The sequence below is a fragment of the Eumetopias jubatus genome, unplaced genomic scaffold (assembly GCF_037043125.1).
Source record: "Eumetopias jubatus isolate StellerSeaLion01/CBP00866 unplaced genomic scaffold, mEumJub1_p1.0 scaffold_2, whole genome shotgun sequence".
Lineage (NCBI taxonomy): Eukaryota > Metazoa > Chordata > Mammalia > Carnivora > Otariidae > Eumetopias > Eumetopias jubatus.
Window position 1 is genome coordinate 84210932 of NW_028274808.1, and position 18868 is coordinate 84229799.

Sequence of the window (18868 nt, forward strand, 5' to 3'; positions counted from 1 at the left end):
CCAAAATTATCTCAAAAATTAAAATTTGCAAAAGTATCTCAATAATAAATATGTTTTTGTGTTTTAATAAAAATTATATATATTTTTAGGTATATAACATGATATTTTGCCATATATGTACATAGTGAATGATGACTATAGCTAAGCTAATTTACATATTTATCTCCTCACAAAGTTACTGGGTTCTTTTGTTTTATATGTGGTGAGACATTTTTAAAGGAATTCTGTATTTCTTCCTGTTTTAGATGGTATATTAAAACTTAATTCAAATTTAAAAAATAAAAATAAAAAATAAAACTGAATTCAAATTTTATAGAAACATTGATACCAAGATACCTCAGACAAGGAGAATCACGCATTATTTGTCTTTTTGTGGCTTATTTCACTTGATACCTTCAAGGATTATTCCTATTGTTGCATATTACAGAAGTTCCTTCCTTTTTAAAGCTGAATAGCATCCCATTATATGTATACAGCACCCACTGACAGACATTTAGATTGCTTCCATATCTTGCCTATTATGTGTAGTGCTTACCTGAACATAGAGGTGCTCATATCTCTCTGAGATCCTGATTTCAGTTCTTTTGTATAAATACCCAGAACTGGGATTACTGAACCATGATAGTTCTACCCTGTGCAAGGATTTCAGTTTGTCCAGATTGTGGCTAACGCTCACTGTCTTTTGTGTTTCTTGATAGTAGCCATTTTACAGGTGTGAGATGGTATCTCATTATAGTTTTGATTTGCATTTTTCTGATGATTAATAACCTTTAACATTTTTTTATATGCCTCTTGGCCATTTGTATGTCTTCTTTGGCAAAATGTCTATTTAAGCCTTTAGCCCATTTTTTAGTCAGGTTATTAATTGTTTTACTATGGAGTTGTAGGAGTTCCTTATATATTTTGGAGATTAACTTCTCATCAGATATATGGTTTGCCAATATTTTCTCCTCTTCTGTATGTTGCCTTTTTAGTCTCTTGTTTCTTTACCTATGCAGAAGCTTTTTAGTTTGACGTAGTCCTGCTTGCTTTTGTTGCTTACGCTTTTAGCGTCATATCTACGAAACCACTGTAAAGACCAATTATCGGGCGCCTGGGTGGCTCAGTTGGTTAAGCGACTGCCTTCGGCTCAGGTCATGATCCTGGAGTCCCGGGATCAAGTCCCACATCGGGCTCCCTGCTCAGCGGGGAGTCTGCTTCTTCCTCTGACCCTCTGCCCTCTCATGATCTCTCTCATTCTCTCTCAAATAAATAAATGAAATCTTTAAAAAAAAAAGACCAATTATCATAAGACTTTTCCTCTATGTTTTTTTCTAGGAGTTTTACACTTTTAGGTCTTATGTCTAAGTCTTTAATCCATTTTGAGTTGATTTTTGTGCATGCTATAGGATAAGGGTCTAATTTCATTCTTTTGCATGTGAATAATCATAAATTCTCTTTGTTCTTTTATATAATATGGTCCATGGGTGGATATGCATTCATCCCCATCCCATGGAGATTATATACACACACACACACACACACACACACACACATATATATATACACATTATATGTATTATATATATATACACATGCACACATATATTTCAGATTCCTATATGTTTTTTTTCTGGATAGTGTATATACATTTTTTATTTCTTCAATTAAGAATAATAATCCCTTATATGATCTATAAAGACATATAAGACAAACTGAATTAAGCCTCAGAATATTTATTTATTGACATTTATTGAACACCTACAACTTGGATGAGCTCATAAGCAGAAAATAGAATGGAAACAAGTAAAAGTCAGAACTTTGGATATGAAAGAACTTGTTAATAACTTGGAAGTTCTTTATTATAGTAGGATTCAAGAAACACACATGCCTTCATTTAGATTTAAAAATAATCAGCTCTTTATTATGAAGAGTGGACAATATTTGAGCAACTTGCTTCTCTTCCTTTACCTGCTGCTTCCAAGTGTCATGGTTCCTTCATATGTGACTAGAATTCCTCTGAGTAGAGTGGATAAACAAAGAGAAAATTTCTGCTCCTAGGAAGTAGCTTTGGAAAATGCTGAAACTATAGGTGAATTGAAGAGACAGATTCACTAGAAAGCTAGTGCAACTTAAGTTTGGGGCTTTTCCTGTGAATGGGCCTCTTCCAAGATCCTGCAAGGGGCCTTAGCAACTTGTTTGTGGTCAGGTGTTTTGCAAATTTTACAAAAGTAAGCTATTTTAACCTCCATCAGTTAAGACTGTTCTCTCTTTCTACTCAGCTTTTCCCTTCCCTCATTATTCCCCTCTTGCTAGGTGGTGCTGGAGAGGCCACAAACTTTTTTTGAATCCAGTGAGAGTCTACAGGCAATTAAAAAAAAAAAAATCAGTTAGGAATGCATTTAGTTTGGGCTAATGGGACATATGTATACAGTTTTTAGTTACTTCTATCTATTGTTGGTATTGTTGGTCATTCAGGTTTTAGCAGAAATGCAGCATATTTCATGGCAGCATGATGGTGATGTTTCTTTTTGCATTTACTTTAAATTAACACAGGAACTGATTCTATTCAGAAAACTGAGCCTCATTATTACTTTCCTTGTCAGACTGAAAAGTGTATTTTCATGGTAAATAAGCAAAACTTAAAATATTATCTTTCTTTGCTTCATTGGTAGGATTACTTCTTATAGGGAAAATAATCATAGGTAATAGTGAATGCTCACCACTTTTAACTACTTTCAACTTCATTATCTACCTGAGGAAACTGAGACATAGAGAGGTTAAGTAATTTCCCTAATGCTACACAGCTTGTAAGTGGCAGAGCTGGGATCCAGAGCAAGGGACTCAGGTTTCCAGTCAGTAACTTAAACCCCTGGCTCTCCATCTCTGGATTAGAAGTCAGAAGACTATAGGTGTAAGGTCTTTGGGACTTTAGACAAAGCAGGTGGACTGGAATTTAGTGTTGGTAACGTTTGGGTGTTCTCATGACCATTTGAGAAAGCTGTGACCCTTTTCCAGAAGTAGAACAGACATACTTATACAATTTGCATATATTTATGGACTCCCCCAAACCCTTTTCTTAACCCTAGATTAAAATCTCCAGGATGAAGAAGTCTTTAAATTTCATGCAAGTCTAATATTCTGCTATATTAAGAAAAGCTAATTTTTAGTTTATTAGTGACTTTTTGAAAGGGCAAGAGATTACCACTAACAATCTGTTGAGTGGCTGTTCAGTAAGTGCCTTATTGATAGGTTGATTTGGGTTACATTCTGGGTTTTTTTTGTTTGTTTTCTGTATTGTTTTATTTTGTTCTGTTTGTGTGACCTTGAGTTCTCTCAGTGTTGCTGAAGTCTTTCACTTGAAGACATTTTTTATTAAGAAAAATATTTCAGGTGCACTTGGATTGAACCAGTATAAAGAAGTTATGGTGTTTACCTGGAGCTAATAAAATAATTTATGTTTTCCCTGTAAATGAGAACTGAAAAACAACCAGTGTCAATACCAAAATCAATTTGAAAAGGATCTACTATGAAATTAGGTTTCTCAAATAAAATGTAGTTTAACAAGAGATGTTCACTCTGTCTTCCTTCTTATGGGGATACTTTTCATTAGAAGGTAAAAATGATGCTGTGTTTTGGAGCCGTAAACTTAATATGTATCAAACTTGATGGCTTTCAAGATCAAAGGATTGAGTTTCAATTTAAATGTATGGATTTTTTATTAAAAAAAAAAAACAAAGTATCATGGTGGAAAATAGACCTAGAGACATTGTGTGTATTCTTTCTGTGTCATCTAAGAAAATTGCAAAAGCATGCTTTCAAAACTGTAAGATTTAGTATACACAGAAAGGAAACTACTCTGTATAGATAAAAATGCACTAGTACTGTTCTGTCCTTGAGCCAAGATGAATTAATATTTTGGTTCTTTTCTCTGTAAAGATTGTTCATTATTGTTGAATTTCAGTATGATTGCAAATTAAATGATGCAAAACTCAATAAGGCAAAATACACAAAAGACCAATTAACATGTTATCTCAGTAAGTATATAGAAGAATGAGGGAACATACTGTTCCACATAGTAGCATATAATTAAGATGTAGTCATAAATCAAAGAAATATTATAACTTGTATAGGTACACAGGTGGCTTTTAGAAAGATTGATTAGTTCCTCTTGCCCCCTTAAGATGAGAGTTCAGTTAGTCCTACAAAATTAAACAGAATAATTTCTCAAACTTCCCACAGTGTGTATGCTTCAATGCAGATAGCATGCTGGAGACAAATGTTTGCAAAGTGTTAATCTCCTTCTCCATTCCTGTTCCAGATGCTCTCTACGATGTCATCACTGTGGGAGCCCCAGCTGCCCATTTTCAGGGATTTAAGAATGGTGGTCTTCGGAAACTACTCCATAGATTTGAAATGGAAAGAAGAAAGTAAGTGATGACAAGATGCATTAATGGTATTACCTTCCCTTTGGGGAAGTTTGTTTATAAGGTTAGGATGAAGAAGCTTGGTCCATCACAATGAATAGTTCTTGACATCTCCGACCCATGAAGTAACTTAAAGTTGTCGAATGTCCAAAAAAATACTTGAGCACAAATTAAATTAGAATAAATGAAATGCCTGAGTATGTTGCTAATGGAGTAGCACTATGCTGGCAGAAAAATCTTCTGGAAACCATGCTACTGAAAAACAGGTATATTCTAGTATCAACTATGGCTCATTCAGTGGAATGGTATTCATGTGGAGATTTAGCTGAAGATGGTCTACTTTAACTGTGCAGCTGAAGACACTTGATGGAGAGCATGAGTCCTGATTTATGAGTCGGACCCTGCTAGTGATTTCCATTGTGGCCTAAGGCCAGGCACATAACTGCCTATCATTTAATTGTGTCATTTGAAAAAGAGACAGCAATATAGAACTCTGTCTGTTAAATGGTGAGATTAAAAGAGAAATCTTGTATTCCTGAGGGACAAGGCATGACACATAAACCAAAGTATTATCACTGTCATTTATAATTTTATTATACTTCCTCAATTTTTTGTGTGTTCAGTTACTTTAAAACTACTGCATCAGTAGTTTATCCCCCAGGTACTCACTGCCCACGTACTGAGCTTATCCTATAATATGCCTATACTCACGTAAACCATAAAGAGTGTTATTTAGGTGTGAAGAGTAACTTTCCTTTCCTTTTCAAGTCGTGACTCTTCTTGGATTACGATCCCAAATTTTGAAAATTAGGGGAAAATAGTTATTCTTAGTCATATTGGTTTAGTAATAGTATTAGAAAATCTGAGTGGCAAAACCAGAATTTTTAAAAAAGTTTTATCACATAACACATTTGTTATTCAGTGTCCAGATATTCAGGAAGAAAGCATTAAAGTAAGTTAGAACTGGGGCGCCTGGGTGGCTCAGTTGGTTGAACTTCTGACTCTTGATTTCAGCTCAGGTCATGATCTCAGGGTGGAGCTCCGCCTTGGGCTCCATGCTTAGTGGGGAGTCTGCTTGAGATCCTCTCTCTCCCTCCCCCTCTGCTCCTCCCGCTGCTGGCACTGTCTCTCTAAAAAAAAAAAGAAACAACTTTAAGTTAGAATTGAATAACTGATATACTATTATATTAATATATAAACTAATATATATATCTTTTTTTTTAGATTTTATTTATTTATTTAACAGAGAGGCACAGCGAGAGCAGGAGCACAAGCAGGGGGAGTGGGAGAGGGAGAAGCAGGCTTCCCGCCGAGCAGGGAGCCCGACGCGGGGCTCGATCCCAGGATCCCGGGATCGTGACCTGAGCCGAAGGCAGACGCTTAACGACTGAGCCGCCCAGGCGCCCCTATCTTTCTTTTTTTAAAGCAGTTGACTTTGGGGGTTGCTTGAGTGGCTCAGTCCGATAAGCTTCCAACTCTTGATTTCAGCTCAGGTCATGATCTCAGGGCTGTGAGATGAGCCCCACATTGCATTCCACATGGGGCATGGAGCCTGCTTAAGATTCTCTCTCTGCCCCTCACCCCTCTCCCACTCACATGCTCACTCTCTTTCTCTCTTTCTCTCTCACTAAAAAAGCACACAAGCATGCAAGGAAGGAAGGAAAGAGAAAGAAAGAAATTGACTTCGGTACCATACTATTAATTTAGATACAGTCCTTATTTAGATTACTCCAGGTTTCGTTTTTGTGTTTGGTTGGTTGAAAGAGCATAGATAGAGTTCTATGAGGTTTTATCACAGGTGTAGATTAGGGTAACTATCATTAAGGTAATCATAAAGGATTATTCCATTACCACCAGGGAACTCCCTCAGGTAATCCCTTAATAGTCACACCCTCCCCCAAAACCTTCTGCTGCAGAAAGTTATTCTGTTGCCTTATTATTTCAGCAGGGAGTAGAAATCGGAATTGCAACCAGGTGCTCTGAGGGGAGAGGCGCCTCCTATTTAATTCATGGAGGCTGGAAGTCAGTTATCACAGAACTAATGGGGAAAGGATCCATCTCTTTGTTGAACTGGGAATGGGAGTGTAATACAGGTTTCTGTCCATGGGCTCTACCAGGGAGGGGCGTTTCTCGCCGACCCCTTGCTGCACCATTATTTGAGTGGGGGAGCAACCTGCCATTTTTGTGGTATCACCCCTAGAATAGACAAGTGTGATTAAAAGTTTTCTGCTCTGTTTGGCCACGCTTTACTAGTTGTTTGGCTTTTCTTGGATGCCGTTTTTACCTGGCATTTTGCATCGTTGGGATAAATGAGACAAAGAAAAAAAAACAAAACAAAACTGTGGAACTCACTGTCATGTTATTCCTTAAGTCCTAAGGCACTTAGTCAGTCTGCCTTCATTTTCCCACCTCTTAGATTCTTCTGATAAATGACTTATAGGTTTTGACTAGAGTGTTTTTTTGTGATTAGAGAGGTAAAATAGATTGTGTTTACTGCATCTTGCGTGGAACTAGAAGTCTCTAATCTTGAGACTTCATCTAACCTATTTGTTTTTCTCAATCAAATGTTAGAGTTTATAACACAGTTAAAAGACTGAAAACGGTGCACAGGGCACATAAAATCTAGTTGAGCATATAGAGTTGGCATGTGATGATACATGGAACCTAACCATGTAACTCCCTAAAATATTATTATATGCTACTATTAAAGAAAATGTTGAATTGTGTGGTTAGGTTCTGAATAATATTTTTTGAGTTTTAAATATCTCCATGAATATCAGAATGTTTTACTATTCTTCACCTCTCACTGGGATGTTTATATATACATAATCACACACACACACACACACACACACACACACACAGCTTTCTAGGCTCAAATTTAAAATAAAAATGAAAAGAGCATCCAATGCTTATAAACATTGATTTGCTTTAGGTTTTTGATATGTGTTATATAGCCCATTGTTTTACTAATGACTTTATTGACAAAATGCAATGAAGTTTTTTAATTAAAAAAACAATTTGGTGTGGATCTCAAAAGCACTCCATAGGGCAGTGATACAGGACAAATATGGCTTGCTGAGGCAATACACAGATGAGCATGGTTTCAGCCGGTCCATCAAGTTAAGAGGTGATCTAAACAAGGACTTCCAGCCTAAAGTGACATCATACTATGCAAATTATTTTTCTGCAGGCTTTTTCAACAACAAATATTGCATTTGTCAGTCAAAAGCAATGACAGAAAAGTAAATTTGACTACATGAAATAAGTAACAGACTAACACACTTATTTACATTTGTCAGTAATAAAAGCACATTAAGTGAAGGAATTCTCTTCACCTCTTTTCTTTTGATACTTCCCCTAATATTTTGATACTTCCCTAATATTTTGATACTTACCCAATATTTTAGGCCAGTTTTTTGGGGGAACTACCATAGCTGTTATACTACTTCACCTTCACTTATTTTCTTCTCAGTTATACTAATGAAATACTGTCATTTGAGAACACATGTAATTTATGTGTCTGTTCCTTAGGGAACTGCTTTTTGATGAATACACTGACCACATAATGAAAAAGGTTTTAGTATAAGAAAGCCTTGCTTATAGGAGCACCTGGGTGGCTCAGTTGGGTAAACCTCTGACTCTTGATTTGGGCTTGGGTCATGATCTCTCAGGGTCTTGGGGTCAAGCCCCATGTCGGGCTCAGCATTCAGCGCAGAATTTGCTGTCTCTCTCCCTCTACTACTCCTTCCCCCTCCCCCTGCTCATGTTCTCTCTCACTCTCTCTCTCAAATAATAAATAAATAAATAAAATCTCTTTAAAAAAGCAAGCCTTGCTTATAGTATTCATATAATGTAATTTAGATCACATAAAAGTTCATTTTAAAAGCTACAAGATAATTAATTAGGAAGAGTGATCTTTTTAAAGTACAAATGTCTGAGTATATTACTCCTCCGCTCAGGAACCTTCCGGGAATCCCCAGTCATCCACTGGGCATTCCAAGCGTCCGTGGTCTCACTCCACCAACTTTCTACTTTCATCACCACCTTCTCCTATAGTTGCTTCTTAAATGCTGTTCAGATTGTTTCCTCAATGGACCTCACACTTTTCTACCTCTTCTTTCCTTACTCAGTTCCCTTTTACAAGAAATTCTTCTGTTTTCATCTTCCCACTATTTTCTGTTTCTTTCTGTCAAAACCATACACCTAATCCTATTCAAAATTCCACACATCAGCGTCCTAAGATTCTACCCTCTCCATGATATCTTCCTGATTTCCCAACTTGATTTGACTCTCTATCCTAATATTTTATTTTTTCTCACCTTATAGCCTTATTAGGTCAGAGTTATGATTGTAGGGTTTGTTCTTGTCTGATACTTCTGTAACAGCTCGTGATTTCCTGGATGACGAGATGCCCTATTTAAATTTGGATCTTCTGGAGTACCCCACAGAGCATTTGGCATACAAGTTCAAATTCAGCAGGCACTGGAATTCATATATAAATCAGATACAGTCTCTGATTTAAAGTGCTGAAAATACCAGTGGGAGATCAAGTTTCACAAATAACAATATTACCGTAAGATCAGTAGTACATAAAGTAGGGCTTCTTAACCTTGACTGCATATTACAATTACCTCTGGAGCTTTAAAACATTTTATCTATGCCAAGATATCACCCCAGACAAATTAAGTGAAAGTCATGGGAATGGAGCCCAGGTATGCGTATGTTTTACAAAGCTTCCCAGGTAAGAATAATGTGTAACTAGAGATAGATGTGAGTGAATAGTGCTGGGAGAAGACAGGAAGGGTGTGGAGACTAGACACAGGAATAGTGACACAGATGAGTTGAATTTGAAAAATGTTCAATATAGAATCTCAATTGATATGTATCAGGAAGAAAGAAAATCTATGCAAAGTAATGTTTGTTGATATAAGGAAGAAAATTGTGCAAATTTATGCAAAGTCTATGCAAAGTAATATTTGTTGGTATAAGGAAGAAAATTGTGTTTGATTACTGGAAATTTGTGTTTAAAGAATCCCAAATTCATTCATAGTTGCAAAACAGAACCAATGATGGGAGTAAAGCTGTAATGAAATATATTTTCATTATATTGAAATGAAATATAATGAAGATCTGAGAAAAACTTGGGCCTGAATAACGTGTGAGCAAATAAAATTGAACATATTATAAGGGTTTTCATGCTGTAAATATGAGATTTTTCTGAGACAAAACCCTAATTGCACATGTATTTTTCCAAAAGACCAAAATTAGGATGTTTGTAAGCCGTGTATTCAGTTGTTACATCAAACATCTATGTGTTGCTGGAGTCAGTGATTTACCTGGAAGCTCTTTAAAGCTTGTGGATTCCTCCCTCAAAATATGATCAATTCTTTACTTCTGTTATTGCTTAAAAGAAAGTGGGAAATTGCCACAACACATATTTTGCCTGCTTTGATCATTTGTGATTTCAGCAGGAATTTCAGACTCGGACAGAACTTTGACTAAGTAGGATCATGACTTGAAAGCATAACCCTTTCCTTAAGATGGAAAAGCACCTCATGAAAACCCAGAGTCTTTATAAAGAAGAAAAAGTGCCAGTGAAGGGCAATGCCAACTCTTGTTTGAGACTATTAATTCCCTGTGATCTGCCTATTCATTTGGAGTGAACTCAGAACTAACTCCTTACAAATGATCTAATGTCACATGCGTGTGGACATGCCCTGGTGTTCCCACCTCTGCCCCCATCTGTTCCAGATAAGAACATAGTCAACATTTACTACCCCACAATTTCAAACAGAAAAAAGAAAAAGATCACTTGGAAAAATTGTAAGTAAAATGAACTAAAAATAATTTTCCTGACAGGAAATATATAAAATATATATATATATATATATTCTCGTTGAGCCTGCAACAACCTGAGTCTGTATTAGAATTTGGGGGAATTTTCTGAAGGAAAGTAGAACATTAATACAAAGAGTTAAACAAACCAGTCTTACCTTTTTGAGATCAATGGTTATGTAATCATATGATAAAACAAAACCTCTTAGGAAAATTTTCCTATTATAAGGAGAAATACAAGTAGATGTTTCCTCATTCTCTATTATAAATAGAAAACTTCTTGGATAAAAGGAAAAATAATGCATTAGGAAAGGAAGCTCTATGTAGCCTACAGTGTAACAGGCATTCAGTAAGCCAAAAATGGGAACTGGATGTAAAACCTCATACTACTACCTTTGATATATATGTTCTTCTGATAGAATCACTAACCACTGTCTAATTTGGGGAGACAAAACATAAATTAACATTTGTAGTTAGTAGTATAGAGCTGAGATATCTAAGCAAAACTGTCAGTTTTCAAACTTATCCCTTTTTGTACTCTCTCCAGTAACGAGGCAGTAGTTACAAAAATATTTGTTTTAAACCCTTCATTTCCATACTTAAGACTAAGATTCTCTCTCTCTCTTTTTTTCTAATGAAAGGGAATGAGTGATTCAGATATATTCAGTGAAAGCAATAAGACTGCATCCATGATTTGATTTGGAGAACCAATTTTTTTTCCTACTGAAGCTCTTTCTCTGTCTCTAGCTTGATCTCTGGATTTCTCTAAGAAATTTGTCTTGTTGTTCACTAGCAGAGCAGTTTAGTCTGAGATCACAATTCTGTTTAGTATTTTCTGTGCACCAGTAGATCATGTCATGTATCTTTTCAGTAGAAATATTTTGATCTTTCAATAATGTATATTTAAAAAATATTTTCTTTTAATAATTTTCTTTTTTAAATTTTAATTCCAATGTAGTTAACATACAGTGTAATATTAGTTTCAAGTGTACGATATGGTGAATCAACACTTCCATACATCACCCTGTGCTCATCACAAGTGCACTCCTTAATCCCCATCAACTATTTAACCCATCCCCCCACCCACCTCCTCTCTGGCAACCATCAGTTTGTTCTCTATAATAAAGAGTCTGTTTCTTGGTTTGTCTCTTGCTCTCTTTTTTTTCCTTTGCTCATTTGTTTTGTTTCTTAAATTCCGTATATGAGCGAAATCATAGGTGTTTGTCCTTCTCTGACTGACTTATTTTGCTTAGCATTATACTTTCTATTATCCATGTCATTGGAAATGGCAAGATTTCATTCTTTTTTTTTTGGCTGAATAATATTCCATCGTATAAATATACCACTTCTTTATTTATTCATCTATCAATGGACACTTGGGCTGCTTCTATAATTTGGCTATTATAAATAATGCTCCTGTAAACATAAGGGTGCGTATATCCTTTCAAACTAGTATTTGTTGTTTTTGGATAAATACCCAATAGTATGATTACTGGATCATAGGGTAGTTCTGGTCTTAACTTTTTGAGGAAACGCCATACATTTTCCGGAGTGCACCAGCTTGTATCCCCACCAACAGTGCAAGAGGGTTCCTTTATCTCTCCATCTTCATGTTTCTTGTGTTTTCAGTTTTAGCCATTTGAACATGTGTAAGGTGATAGCTCATTGTGGTTTTGATTTGCATTTCCCTGATGATGAGTGAAATAGAGCATCTTTCCATGTGTCTGTTGGTCATCTGTATGTCCTCTTTGGAGAAATGACTGTTCATATCTTTTGCCCATTTTTTAATTGAATTATTTGGGTTTTAGGTGTATGTTTATTGGAAAATGTAAAAAAGTCAAAAGAAAGATTACGTAATCTCCCTCCTCAACAAGAGAGTGACTGGTGGCATACGGGTGTGGTCTCATCTAGTTTATTTTTGCACATATAATTTACACCTTTATTTTTTTTCTTTTATAAACTTAAAAATTCAGAAAGGCTTAAAATGGTTAATTCTTCAAAGTATATCAATTGAATGCTCTACATTGAAAAAAAATCTGTGCGTTTGTCATTCTTTGGAAGTCATGACCAATCCACCAAAACTAGTCTATTTTAAAATATCAGTCTTTTAGGTTATAGCTAAAATTCATGTCCTATTCACTTCCAAATACATTTTCTTTCCTTTTGGAAAAAAATACTTTATATCATACACACACAAAAAAAAACCCACTTTATATCACACAGACCCTTTGGAAATAAAGAGTAGGTATTAATAAAAGCCCTATCCATTCCTTTTTTTCTTTTTTTGAACCAGCACCTGGCAATACGTTATTTTCAAGGAGATAGCAATTTCATTCTTTATGTAGATTATAATTTGATTCCTTGGGGGTATATTTTCTTCCACCTGTGATTTAGTTTTCCTCAGCCACTCTTAGCTCTCAGCTCAATTCATCTTTGAGCGAATACAAAGCTAGGGCTGCCAGAACTATGTCCTAGGTTTTTCTTCTCCATGTGCACTTCCCTGCGTGTAGCTAGCTCCCTGTATATACAGCATCAAATCTTCAAGAGAAAGTGGGTTTTTATCTCTTATATATGTATAGTTTGGAATAGCAAGAAAATAAACCGTGTTGAAATAAAGAGTCATGTTGAGACTTGGATGTGTTGTCCAAACGACATGATTAGGTTTGCAAAGCATTGAACTACCTGTGATACAAGGGAATAGAAGGATTTTTCTAAGTTGTATATGATACTAAATGAATTTGTAATGCAGATTTTCTCCTTCTTTATTCTTTTTAACTATACAAAAATAAAATTTGCTTGTAGCACATAAATTTAAAGAATAAAGAAGCATATAAAATGAAAAGCCTACCTCTTCCAATATCTTTCCCTAGAATAAACCACTTAGAACAGCTAAATGTATTTCCCTGTGTAATTTCTTCTAGGCTTCCAACCATTTGAATTTTCAATGGCTATGACTCAGTCCACAAACTCAAGTTCATTGGAATGTGATGTTCTTGAATTTTCCATAACTAAGTTCATTTTTTTCTGACCCCATCCTGGCTTAAGGCAGAAACTTTCATTTCAGACAATTCATGGACTCCACTCCCTATATGGATGGAATCATGGCTTGGGCATTAGTCGCTTTGTGACATTAGTCAAATTGCCTCACCTCTCTATAACTTAGTTTCCTCATTTGTGGTATGGAAAAACTGTTTACCTCATAGGGTTGTTCTGAGGATTTAACGACTTCATATACAGCAGACAGTTTATAACAGTGCCTGGCACATAATGAGGGCCTAACAGCTTTTAGCTATTATTTATGTAAAATATGTAAACAAGTATATTTTCACTCAGAAAAAGGTTTTGGTGATGCCTCATTTCAATTCATGAAGATCTCATTTTTTAAAAGCAATGTAGCATTTTATTGATTGAATGTAGCATAATTATTCAACCAATGCAATATTGATGGTCACTTAGATTATTTCTAATTTTTTGTTATAACTACCTGTGTTCACAGCATACACCCTTATTTTTATGTCCCTAAAAACTGTGAGCATTTCTTTTTTGATAAACTCCTAAAAGTGGAATTTCTTAGTTGAGGTGGTTAAATTTTAGAACTGCTGCCATGTTTCCCTCCAAAAAAAGTAGTATCAATGTGCATAAAATGCCTAATTGCCCACATATTCTCAAGCTCTGGGCTTCTGACACCATCTCTGAGTTAACCCCAGATGTGGCCCATGAGGTCCAGACATGCATTTATAACCATCTAGCAGATAGCTGTACATTAATGGTATCATCCAACCTCTTCAGTGTCAACATATTCAATCATCTCTCAATCTCTTTCCCTCAAACTTCTCTTGAGAATCTCTTTTCTTAATAAAAGTCACCACCATTCACCCAGATGTTCAATTCCACTTCCAAAGAAATAAAAAAGAAAAGAAGTTCTATCAGTTCTACCTTCTTATTTTTCAGGAAGTCATTCATTTCAATAATAAATTATGGGTTAGAACAATTCTAACCTATGGAATCACCATCTTTTAAATATTCTTTGCCAAATCTCCTAATCTCTCTCTCTCTTTCCAGACTGGCTCCCATCGAATCTGTTTTTTTCACTGTGGTTGGAGTAATATTTCCAAAAGGCAAATACAATCTTGTGATTTCATAATGTTGAACATTTCTTAGCTGCCTCTTGCCTGGAGTATAAAGTTCAAGGTGCACAATATATTCATGTGTCATCTGGTCCCACTTTCTTCTCCATTTACATCTCTCACCCCACCCTCTATATGAACCAGACTAAATTTCCTCAGTTTCAGAGCTGCCTACAAGCGTTCTCTGACCCATTAGCTAGACTGCTGCTTTAAAAAGCCTTCTGTGTACAATCATTCCTAATTGTCTGTCTACCCCTCTGGACTACGTGTGCCGTGAGGACATGGACCGAGTACATCTGGTTTACCACAGTATCCTCTGGAAACTAACTTATATGTGTTCTTTGGGGGGGGGGATTAAAGAAGTGAAAGGATTGCCTATCACGGGACTGTCTCCCCTCTGCATGAAAAGGTCAGTGTGACTGTATCAGGTAACAGAAACATAGGGGATATTTGTGGAGTTGGCAAAGAGAAGTAAAGGAGTATTTATAGAAAATGTCTCATGAGCTTTAAAAACAGCCATTTTTTTTTCAGGTATTAGAATGTTAGTGTTTGCTTGCACCTCACTAGGAAGGAAAATATACTTTTATGGGTTCCGAAAGGGGATAGATGATAAATTTTGTAAAAATAGCCTAGCTCAAGACGAACCAGGAGAGATGATGGACTCTGAAAAACAAACTGAGGTTTCTGGAGGGGAGGAGGGTGGGGGGATGGGTTAGCCTGGCGATGGGTATTGAGGAGGGCACGTTCTGCATGGAGCACTGGGTGTTATGAACAAACAATGAATCATGGAACAGTACACCAAAACAAATTATGTAATATATGGTGATTAACATAACAATAAAAAATAAAAAAAAATAGCCTAGCTCAAAATCTGAGCAATAGTGACTTTAACATTTCAGTTGGTGACATTTTTCCAATCACCTACCCAAAAGCTTGTGAAGCCAACTGTGATCTGAAGCATAGACAAGAAGCGCTATATGTAGTGTGACAGTTCAGAACTCTTAAAAATTAAATCTTTCCCTTAAAGAAATGACTTTAATTGTAAATGAAAATAAGTTTGTTAAATGACCTAGAATTTCTAGTGATAATAAATTTGGTGAGGAGAAAAGTGTCTAAAATGATAAAACACATCATCAATCCTCATTTGGGGATTTCAGAAAGCCACTGAACTTCTCACCCTTCCATTTCCTTGTTTGCACTATTGATGTGGCTGATTTCTTTTGAAATCATTAGATTATTAGAAAGAGTGGTTAAAATCTTGAGATCAGGAAGATAATTTGGATAATTTGACTTTTACAATTAAATGTTTTAATTTCACAGCCATTATAATATGACTTCTGGTTTTATCTGGGAAGAAAAAGTTATCAACAGGAAGATTAGGACTTAAAAGATATAATGTGAAATCTAATAAGCAAATTACATAAAGAAGCCTTTCTTACTTAAAAAACTAAATATGAAAAGATAATATAGTTTGAGGACTTATTTTTTATAAATCAAGAGTTGTATTTCTCCTTCATTGTAAACTGAAAAAAAAATAAATGTAAATCATGACACTGTTATGTCATCTCAACTGGTATGCATTTAATCCAAAGAAGAACTCTTATACTCAGGTTAAACACTGAGCAACTTCCAGCATATTTTTAAAGCTCCCTATTAGCTTAGATAGTTAATATCCATTGGTCTCAAAGGCAGCAAACAAAAGAAAAGAAAGTCATCTATAAATAGATTCCCAGAAAATAAAAAACACTGTATTTTCCAGAGCTTTAAAATAGTAAAAGTACTAACTTAGAGAAAAGAAAAGAAAAAGGTATGTATGGGATCTATGTCATGGAAGAATCACACAACTGGCTTGTGTAACATGAGAAAAATACTGTTACTGCAAAATCCTTGTTAGATGGGACTTTATCTGAACAATTCAGTGTCTTCTTCCCTGTCATGAGGTCTGTGTTAATAAGCAGTTATTGCAATGATTCTGTCAGAGGAGAAAAATGGCTTAGCCTAGGGTGGTGTTAGCACAGATACAGAAAAGGAGATTGGTTACAGAGATGTTTGGGATGGCTTGGCAACTGTTTGGATTTTGTGTGTTTGTTTGGAGTGAGAGGTAAAAATCCAGAGTTATCAAGAAAGACTCCCAAGTTTCTGTACAGCACACATGTGTGTGGTGAAGCCATTCACTGTCCTTGGCTCAAAAATTCCAAGAACATAAAGAATCTGGAAATGAGGGAGAGGAAGAAGGGGGGGGCGGGGGGGAAGAGAGAGGGGAAGGAAGAAGGGAAGAGGGAGGTGGGAAGATGAGGGGAGAGAAGAGAGAGAGAGAAGAGAGAGAAAGGATGTAAGAGTGGGCAGGACAGGAGCCAAACCTGAAGGATATTTGTTTGCTCTATCAAGTCCTGGCAGCTCATCCTGTAGACTATGGGGACTCACTGACAGGTTTCTGTCTGAGGATTAACAGGATCAGATTTGTATTTTGAACCACAGTGAAAAGAATCAAGAAGAGCAAACAGGCCATTATAATACTAATGGGGAGAGGAAATGGGTGACTATGGAGTTACAGATTTTAAGAAAGCTTTTATAGAATTGAAATCCAACTGGATGAATATTGAGGGAGACTAGTCAGGGTTGCAGGACTCTTAGTACTCTGGTTTATAAAACTGGGTAAATGCACAGGTTGCTGGGAAAGAGAATACAGGATGGGGCGCCTGGGTGGCTCAGTCGTTAAGCGCCTGCCTTGGGCTCAGGTCATGATTCCACGGTCCTGGGATCAAGCCCCGAGGGTCCTGGGATCCAGCCCCGCGTGGGGCTCCCTGCTCTGAGGGAAGCCTGCTTCCCCCTCTCCCACTCCCCCTGCTTGTGCTCCTGCTCTTGCTATTTTTTTCTCTATCTCTGTCAAATATATAAATAAAATCTTTAAAAAAAAAGAAAGAGAATACAGGAAATAAGCCATTGGTTTCCATTGCTTGGTTAATAAAGTCAATTGTATATATTCAATATGAAAATAAGTTTTGGGAAACAAGAAAATAATTTTGTTGAGTCTGTGCTTTTTTTTTTTTTCCAATTAAAGAATCTTTAAAATGTTAGAACCAACAGGTTCTATTCCCAACAGGGAATCTCAGAGATCACAAATTCCCCTACCTACTTTATTAATGAGAATACTCAGATCCAAAGATTAAATCACCCATACATGTAAGAACAGAACTAGAGCTAGAAAATTAGACTTCTGCCCCTACTCTCAGGTTCTTCTTCCATACTTATTCACTCTCACGCAATCGGTAGATATTTAACACAAAACATAGGCTCCCAATAAATGAACAGTGTTAGTTCTAACTAATAATGTAAGTTATAGATGACCTTTCCAGAATTGATTTTGCTGCCCACCAGATAGAAATATAAGGAAAAAAAAAAAAAGTCGGTCCATTCAACTCTTTATAGGCTTCAATGAGAATATAATTTTAAGAGGAAATTACTTCACCTTTACAATTACAAAAAATACATGAATCGATGTGGTAGTTAGCACTATTTTAATCTGCCTAAAATTGTTCTGTATAGTAGTCAGTAAAAAAAAGAAAATATTTTTAGACATTTGTTCTCTGTATATAGTCCTACCAATATACCACAGGAAAACCACTTATTTAGGAATCGAAATAATAAAAGAAAAAGGTAAACTTTTCAAAGATGATCATAGATTCTATTCATAATAGTAAAATATTAGAAATATCTTGAATGATTGAATAAGCACTCTTTGCATCACTAGCGTAGAGCACTATGTAGTCTTATCTATTAGTGTTTGGATTATGAGGTATGGAAAGATGTATATAAAAAATGTACCTGCAAGAAAACATGAAATTATATATACACAGATGTCAATCTAAACATGGGTGAATGTTTTGGAAAGGATAGTAAGTTTATGTAAAGTGGTGCAGATAGATGCAGACAGGGCTCTAGTTTTTTTGGATACTTTTGTTTTCTCTCTTCCTTTTTTTAAAAGATTTTATTTATTTATTTGAGAGAGAGAGAGAGCTTAAGAGAGAGATCACAAGCCAGGGTGGGGAGGGGGGAGAGGAGAAGCAGACTCCCTGCTGAGCAGGGAACCAGATGCGAGACTGAATCCCGGGACCCTGGGATCTTGACCTGAGCTGAAGGCAGATGCTTAACCGACTGAACCACTCAGGCACCCTCTCTTCCTTTTAATTTAGTTGTACCATAAGAGAAATGTCTTTGTAAAACCCTTTTTCTACTTCTCCTTCCAGCAAATATGGAGAACTAGGTGACCTGAAAAAAAATCTCCAACGACAAAATACATAGAAAGTTAGACGCCATGGGATATCTTTTGTCACAAGGTCATGTGACTTTGCTTATAAATGAATGTCTGACCTGTCAAGAATGTAAGAGCCATAGTACTGAGTGGTTAGGAAGAAGCTCTGAAACTATGGCTATGCAAAGGATATTTAAATTTGCAAGGTCTTATGAGAAGGCTGAGGTTAAAAAAAAGTTATTTAT

General features: G+C 36.0%; 1 protein-coding gene across 8 annotated transcripts in view; it reads left to right on the top strand.

The window, feature by feature from the left end:
• INPP4B (inositol polyphosphate-4-phosphatase type II B) overlaps positions 1 to 18868 on the top strand; it is an 842030-nt gene that overhangs the window by 643177 nt on the left and 179985 nt on the right. For all 8 annotated transcript variants that reach the window (XR_003608999.2, XM_028102335.2, XM_028102336.2 and 5 more), the window contains one exon: positions 4301 to 4409. Coding sequence is in view for 7 of the 8 variants with exons in the window: in XM_028102335.2 (XP_027958136.1) it covers positions 4301 to 4409 (109 nt within the window). In the remaining variant the exon portion in view is untranslated. The remainder of the gene's footprint in view (positions 1 to 4300; positions 4410 to 18868) is intronic.